General features: G+C 41.9%; 1 protein-coding gene across 1 annotated transcript in view; it reads right to left on the minus strand.

Moving 5' to 3' along the window:
- The window catches only part of FHIP2A (FHF complex subunit HOOK interacting protein 2A), a 1,458,394-nt gene that overhangs the window by 414,784 nt on the left and 1,034,943 nt on the right, over window positions 1-8,667 (minus strand). Inside the window, exon 11 of the mRNA XM_044055532.1 lies at window positions 6,681-6,771. Within this exon, the coding sequence (XP_043911467.1) occupies window positions 6,681-6,771 (91 nt within the window). The remainder of the gene's footprint in view (window positions 1-6,680; window positions 6,772-8,667) is intronic.

Here is an 8,667-nt window from a genome sequence, read left to right on the forward strand (position 1 = left end):
GTGCCTCACACAGACTGACTAAACTCCCTGTCACTATACTCAGTATTGTATAGACTTCTTAGGGGAGACTTATGCCTTGGCTTACAGAGCAATCTCTGACCTAAACCTAATGAATTTGCTGCACATCCGTAAAACAATTCCAGGAACCTAAATATGGCCTGCAACTTGAATACAACATGCTGGAGGGACACATTTGTCTCCCAGCTACTGCCACATCTTTAAAATAGGCTGCCAATTCATGTGAAGCAGATCACTCTATGACACTGTTCAAAAGGAACCTGGATGAGTGGATGGGGCACTGTAAATTCATACATGGATAGCACCCACTATCCTCCTGGACATGGGTGGTCAATACTAAATACAATCCTGGGTACTGACTAGAGAATCTATGGTATCACATTGGGATGAAAAGGGTAGGCCACCAGGTTGATAGCCTACTAACCTCCTATGATCTAAAAGCAAGGAAGTTATTGTTTCCCTGTACTGTGCCTGGGTTAGACCCATTATACAATATAAAGGATCCTCTGGCATGTATCTCACTAAGGACGTCAAAAAAAATGCCGGGGGGTTCTTAACAAAAAGGATCTCATGCTTCAAAAGTTTTAGTTATCAGGAAAGGCTGGAGTCACTATTCCTGTACTCTGTCACAAATTCTCTTCAGGGGAGACCTGTACCTTTTCTTCATGCCCTCAGGGACCCCACTACCTGTGTCATCCTCTTTGTCCACATATCAAACACTGTAGCCAACACTAGAACAAGTGATCTAAATTTACATTGGGTAATAAAATTAAATAAGTGGATAGGTTCATAACCCAGTGCCTTCCCTTGCTCTGAAATAGCTTCCCCTTTGCACGTCAAGTAATGTTACCCCATGTAGGCCTTTAAACAAAACTTACACAAACAGATAAGTGACCTAAAACATATTCAAAAAGGGCAAGGCCTTCAAGCCCCAGAAAAGATTGGTAGAGCCTGAGGGTGGTTATTGGGAAGGCACACATGACCTTTGGTTGAACAGCCTTCTACTTCCCTATGATTCTTATCAAGAATCTGAATAGAAAAATTGTAGAAAAACTTACGAGGATCATTATTATTCAGTTATGGAATACATATATACTCCACTGCAATGACTCAGTCGCTCGAAGGCTCAGACGATAAAGGGAAGAAGGTTGAAAAGTAGTCTGCCTACTTCGGCTACATTACCAATGGCTGAAGTGCTGCAAGGAAATTAAGAGAAAGAAGTATACCTATAGCAGAAACGAAAGACTTCCATCAGACTTGTAGGTGGAAGACAACGTAAGTATGCACATCGGCTTACAGCTGTGGCAGTTCATAAGCAGACAAACCAAGACTCCTTGTAGTTTATGGGGAATATGTTGGCTGTACAGAAGAAATCAGTGGCATCTATACACAACAAACCCACTGAAACTGATGCTCTAGGTAACACCCAGAACTGTCACAATCCGTGACTTCACAAAAATACAGAGACTATAATGGTCAAGACCTTCAAAGACAGGCTCCTTAAATCACATCCCCAAGTGACGGTGTAGGTACACAGCAAGGAGTGCCCCAAAAGTAAAACTAATTCCCAGTGTAAACAACCATATTAAATTCTCAGATATGTTACACTACTGAAAAAAAGGTACATACACAGACTGTTCTAGAGTTATACAGGATTCTAAAGACTGATATGTTGCAAAAAAAAAAAAAATTCTGACTTTAAAGTCTGATATAGTGCTAAGGTTAATTTACATTACCAGTGTGTAATGTAATACAATACATGCTAAAATACACGTATTTATACTTTTCAGCTTTGAAAAAAAAATGTGACATTGGACATGTGTGCTCACAAGTTTAAAGCAAAGGAGCTAGCTACATTTATCTGAATGTCACACAGTACACAAGTTTTAGAGGAATCAGCTGAGATATACACCTCCTGGAGGTGAGATCACATTTCCTGTGTTTGAGTGGTACAAAATGCCCTGACATGACATAAATGGCCTCTGGGTTGGAGCCTGCCAAGTATGCAGACCAGGAAGGGAGACCCTACATATCCCCATGTTCCATAAATGACAAGTGCAGTTAAACAAGCATCAAATGAATGCCAGCTGCACTGGTACAATGGGAATACATACTGGTACAATGGGAACACATTTGTCAAAGGAGTCAGACTGACAAGAGAATGATACAATACGCCTGGTGTCTGCATCGGACTGTACTTCATAAGGGTATGCATTCTGCACCAGTGATGAAATCTCACCAGATGTCAAAAGACTGGAGGGACCTGGTGGACCCTCTTCATTTTGGGTGGAATTGTCTGAGGTCTGTGAAGTAAAATCCCTAGATAAATGTGCTACTACAAAGCTCCAGCTAAGAACTTGGAGTGTTCCATGTGTTGTAGGCAGTGCTCATACCTCAAGGGTGCATTGTCTAAAGTGTTTACTACAGACACACCTCTTGTGCGCCTCATAATCTGCTGAAATGGAGGAAGGGTACAAAATCAAGCCCTCACTAGTTAACGGTAAAGAGATGCCACCACAAGGATGGCACTACTCCCAAAAGAGTGCGACATATCTACACTTTGCCTTCTACCAGAGCTCAAAACACAGGCCTGCGGCCTGTAAAAAGCAGCCTTCCTGCTAGTCCCCATACAGGCATGATTATATACTACTATTCTCCCCACGCAGGCAGACAGGCAGGCAGGCCAGGAGCTTCCTCTCTACATAAACCTTCTTGTAGACAAGCTGAACTAGTGGCACTTATGGCAGTGGTCATGCTGTGCTCTTCTCCAAAGCAGTGACCGTGCCAATTTAGTCTTGGCTTACGATATGCTACTCATGCAAACGTGATGTGGCTTAGCAGGTTTATGCTCTTCCGTGATAAATTCAGGACCTAGATCCTTGGGGTGACAACACTACTGCCCACTCAGTCCTAGAGAACAGTCAGGCAAACTGGGAGTGGAAGCAGTCATCCATGCAGGTGGGGATAAAATTCTGAATGGGAATGGTCATCTATGCAGTAGGGGATTGGACTGAATGGCATTGGTCATCCATGAAGTAGGGAATTAGATTTTTAAGTAAACCATGCAATCGTCCTTCACACGCCCATAGCATCCAAGGGGGTGTTCATGCAATGAAAAATCTCAATGTATGCTCACATCTCCATGTAACGATTTAAGGTCCAGCTCTGTTACTGCAGACAGCAACCCCCTATGTAGTCCCCAGTATTCAATGGAGAATCAACCATTGACAGCATGCTCAGACACAAGGTGCCCCACTACTCCTTGAAAGTGAATGAGCAGGCTAAGCCTGGTCATTTCTCTACTCCTCAAAGTCAGCTCCAGCAGGTATCTAAAGGTGTAACTTGAACTATGACATAGGTAACCCTAATTTGAGAAACATCTCTCCATGCTAATGGAGCTGGCTAGATGCACAGTATCAGACACCATAGCAAATGTTAGTGAAGGGCACATACACCTCCACATAAGGAAGCATCATAGAAAAAAAAACAAATTAAGAGGTAGGAAGAAAGAACAAGCCAAATACACCCACTAAAGGGGTCCCTCAGATTAGATTTAGTGCACTCTGCTAAACACCAGATATACTGCTTAGCTCAGTCAGGTATAACATAACATGTGCTTTACAATTAAATTGCAGTATCCATGTTCTAAGACACATTTTTTGGAGTCAGACAGATTGTTACACTAAATATTTGTTACAGAATAATGTTAATTAGTTAAACAAACCAGCAAACAGCAGAAAAAAGCAACCATTATGCAAGTATCTGAATGATAAGAAATTACAGAAGTAAGCAAGACAACTCCTACGTTTCAAAATGAGGGATTTAAAATGTAGTAAAAAGGCAGGTGTAGGGGGATGTGCATAATCACTTTGTTTCTACATATCCCATGGAGTAACCCAAAACCTTTAAATCTCAAAATGAAAACTGAAACTACTAATGTCCGACTTCAGATCGGACTGTACTGACTGCCTAGACAGAAGTCAGACAGCTGAATGTGCCGGGATTCTTACAGTGCTATCAGTTGGAAGTCAGACAGCTGAATGTGCCGGGATTCTTACAGTGCTATCAGTTGGAAGTCAGACAGCTGAATGTGCCAGGATTCTTAGAGTGCTACAGCATCAATCCATATGTTACCAGATGGGTAGCAAACTGGCTCACTGACGGAATCCATCAAGTCAAAATAGGGGAAGCCACCTCAGGTAGTAGACCCATAACAAGTGGTGTACCCCAGGGATCAGTCTTGGGGTCTCTGCTGTTTAGGATATACTTCTCAGAGGTGCAGGCCAAATCTAGTGGGATATGGCAGACCAAGTCTGCAGCTGTCTGCAATCTGGGTGCTGTCATGAATTCCCCTAGTGATGTGGACATCCTCCAAGAGGGTCTCACCCAAACAAATGACTGGTGACAGAAACATGACCTCAAACTGAATGCCAAAAAATGCATCATCATCCTTTTCGGGAAGAGTGACGTCCCCACAAATTATCACATTGATAATAAGGCACTAAGCACACAATCAGTCGTGAGAGACTTGGGTACCCAGGTTGATTGCAAACTGACTTTTAACCAACATACTGCCTCCGTTGTATGGAAAGCTTTCTACATGGCCCACCTCATTAGTAAGGGTATGTCATCCAAGGACAAGGTGGTCATAACATCTCTGTATTCTTCCCTTATAAAACCCATTATTGAGTACAATGCCCCTTTCGGCATTTACCTCACAAAGCACAAGCAGCAGCTGGAGTGACCACAGAGGTTCCTCACACGGAGAATCCAGGGCCTCAAACATCTACCTACACAGATAGGCTAAAAGCCCTGTCCCTCTTCTCAGTCTCCTACAGACTCCTCAGAGGTGACCTCTGTCTGGCATACAAAGCGATCTCAGACCCCACCCTAATGGGACTGCTGCATAGACACAAATCAAACTCCACTCAAGCAAACCATATGCGTGACCTCAACCTGGCCTGTGACATCAATAAGACTTATTGGTGCGACAGATTCATGTCCCAGAGACTCCCCCTTTTGTGGAACAGACTCCCTCTCCATGTAAAGCAGAGTACCTCATTAAACTTTTTTTAAGCGCAACCTGGATGACTGGATGGGGAACAGAAAAGTGGCATAGGGTGCTGACTTGTTGGAACATGGGCTAAATTATTGGCTAGGCTTGTAAGGGCCTTGGGGCCAATAGCCTAGTAACTTCCTATGATCCCATAAGTTAGTAAGAAAGACAGCTGTGCTATGAGTTAGGATGTCAAACAGGCAGATGTGCTGGGATTTCTAAAGTGCTATAAGTTAGAAAGTCAGCCGGATGTGCCTGGATTCCTACAGTGCTGAGTGAGGAAATCAGACAGCAGAATGTGGGGGTATTCCTATAGTCCTATGAGTCATGAAGTCAGAGAGCTGAGTGTACTGGGATTCCTAGAGCATTATGAGTTAGGAAGTCAGTCAGATGCATCTCCTGGGATTCCTAGAGTTAGGAAGTCGGAGAGCTGAATCTCCTGGGATTCCTAGAGTGTTATGAATTAGGAAGTCGGACAGCTGAATGTGCCAGGATTCCTAGAGAGTTATGACTTCGGAAGTCATTCAGATGAAGCTCCTGGGATGCCTAGAGTGCTATGAGTTAGGAAGTCAGACAACTGAATGTGCTGGTATTCCTTAGAATGCTGAGTTAGGAAGTCAGACAGCTGAATGTGCTGGGATTCCTAGACTGCTACGACTTCGGACATCAGACAGCGGAATCTCCTGGGATTCTAGACTGCTACGACTTAGGACGTCAGAGAGCAGAATCTCCTGGGATTCCTAGACTGCTACAACTTAGGACATCAGACAGCAGAATCTCCTGGGATTCCTAGAGTGTTATGAGTTAGGAATTCAGACGGCTGAATGTGCTGGGATTCTTACAGCTCCACGAGTTAGGAAATTAGCCACATCTCCTGGGATGCCTAGAGTGCTATGAAGCAATTCTTACATTTTATTTCACGAATACAGTGCAGGGTCAGAGCATCTCTTAAGTAATACTTTCCTTATTCAGTGTACATGAATTACAGCAGGAAAAAAAAAAAACTCCACACCTCCTAACAAAACAACAAAGAAAAATAAGAATAACCACATTCATAAAACTATGGGTCTCTCATCCCACAGACTGAATGACACTGCTGCACAGTTTTAAAGTAGCATGGATAAGTGTACTGGAGACATCACATTCACAGCATTATGAGCAATCAATAAGGTATTTGCTACAGGATAGCTAATCTTGAACCCGGAAAAGTCAGCTCACAGTTTCTAAGCATACACAAATAACTTAAAATTAGGATTTCACCCATGCTTACAGAAAAAAAATTTGTGCACCAAGTGATGCCTTTCTTCTCTGAGTCTGCATTACTACAACTTATAAAACACAAACGATCAACTGTAAAAGAAAAAACATGTTCAATTTTAAACTTCACCCTTTGGCAATAACGTAAGTGTGAATCAAATATTAGTCTTTTGAACGCATGAGCTCGCTTCACTAGACTGTTTCAATCGGAAAGGAAGTCCAACTCAAGTGTGCAAGACAAACAACTAAGTCCTTGTTTGGTATCTCTTCTGTTTATTTTGTGGCTTTTTTAAGCAAATCAACAATCAGAAAGAATTACACAAGTACAGCAGTCTCAAAAATTACTTACCTGTCTGTGAGCATCTCTGAGGTAGGTATCGTAGCCTGTACCCTCCACATGGTATGAAGATTTTGCTTCATCAGGAACAAGGCAAAGAAAGCTATATGCAGGAAACAAAACATTTTAACATCACTTTTCTATCTCCAACACACAAAAAGTTTTGCACACAATATTTAAGGATGAACTCCTTCTTCAGTCATTGGGTTACAGATCCGACATTGGATCAGACTCCAGCCACTTCTCAGACTTTGGATCCATAACTAAAGCTCCTCCCTTTACCCATAATCCTCTCCTAAGCCCCACATTACCTCAGATTGAGTTTTCCCCCCTGATACCAATGTACAGAAAAAAACAGACCTGTACATAGAAAACTCTAGAAACATGAAAAAAGGTATCTGGAGCTCAGAAAGGGGAAAGGGCCAAGAGGGTATACCTCCAGGTCATACCAGGAAACCACAACCGTATCATCTATCGATGGAAGGGAAGAGGAGGGAGGATGAGTTGAGGAAAGACAAAAACAGACAACGCAGATGCATTGTTTATGGCAAGTACATAACTTTTGTATCCGATGTGGTCTGTTTATGGTTAGTACATAACTTTTGTATCCGATGTGGTCTGTTTATAAGTACATAACTTTTGTATCCGATGTGGTCTGTTTATGGTAAGTACATAACTTTTGTATCCGATGTGGTCTGTTTATGGTTAGTGCATAACGTTTGTATCCGATGTGGTCTGTTTATAAGTACATAACTTTTGTATCCGATGTGGTCTGTTTATAAGTACATAACTTTTGTATCCGATGTGGTCTGTTTATGGTAAGTACATAACTTTTGTATCCGATGTGGTCTGTTTATGGTAAGTACATAACTTTTGTATCCGATGTGGTCTGTTTATAAGTACATAACGTTTGTATCCGATGTGGTCTGTTTATAAGTACATAACTTTTGTATCCGATGTGGTCTGTTTATGGTAAGTACATAACTTTTGTATCCGATGTGGTCTGTTTATGGTAAGTACATAACTTTTGTATCCGATGTGGTCTGTTTATGGTAAGTACATAACTTTTGTATCCGATGTGGTCTTTTTTTGTCCATTCCTCAACCACTGGGATAGATTCCGCAGCTAGTAAAACCCCAGGGTGGTCTCATGGAAGGATATTCAGGAGTACTGCAAAACCAAACACTGCTCTGTTCCTAGAAAGAATATCCAATTTCTAATGAGCTATGAAGGTATGAGTACAGGACCAAGTAGCAGCAGCACAAATGTCATCTATAGACGTTGTGGGTAGGAAGGCAGAGGAAGTGGAGACTGACCTTGTGGAATGAGCTCATGCTGGTCTTGGCAGGGACAAAATTCTTTGTTATATCCAATTTCTAATGAGCTATGAAGGTACGAGTACAGGACCAACTAGCAGCAGCACAAATGTCATCTATAGACGTTGTGGGTAGGAAGGCAGAGGAAGTGGAGACTGACCTTGTGGAATGAGCTCATGCTGGTCTTGGCAGGGACAAAATTCTTTGTTTATTAACATGAGAAATACAATCAGTTAGGCAACCCTGCTAATATGACCTTTGACACAGACTGCCTCAAATTAGCTTTTGAAAAAGAAAAACTGATATGACTTCCTGAAAGTTTTTGTTCTGTGGAGAGAGAATCTCAGTTGTCGGAGTACATCCAACAAATGAAGCACATATTCCCTTTGTCACAGTATTTTGGGAAGAAAATTGGTAAATTAATGGACTGGTTAAGGGCAAATTCAGAAGCTACTTTTGTAAGAAAGAAGAAGTTGGTGTGAACAGAAGCCCTGTCTTTATGAAAGATAATATAAGGTGGCCAGCAAGACAAAGTCTGGAGTTCAGATATTAGTCTAGCAGATGTAATAACGAAATAACGACTAGAAAAGTGGTCTTCCAAGACAAAAATCAGCATTTATCATGGGTTCAAATGGAAACTAGGTTAAGGCCTGGAGAAGAATTGTCAAATCATGATAAGGGGT

Source organism: Protopterus annectens, chromosome 14.part0 (assembly GCF_019279795.1).
Source record: "Protopterus annectens isolate FY-2018-M chromosome 14.part0, PAN1.0, whole genome shotgun sequence".
Lineage (NCBI taxonomy): Eukaryota > Metazoa > Chordata > Ceratodontiformes > Protopteridae > Protopterus > Protopterus annectens.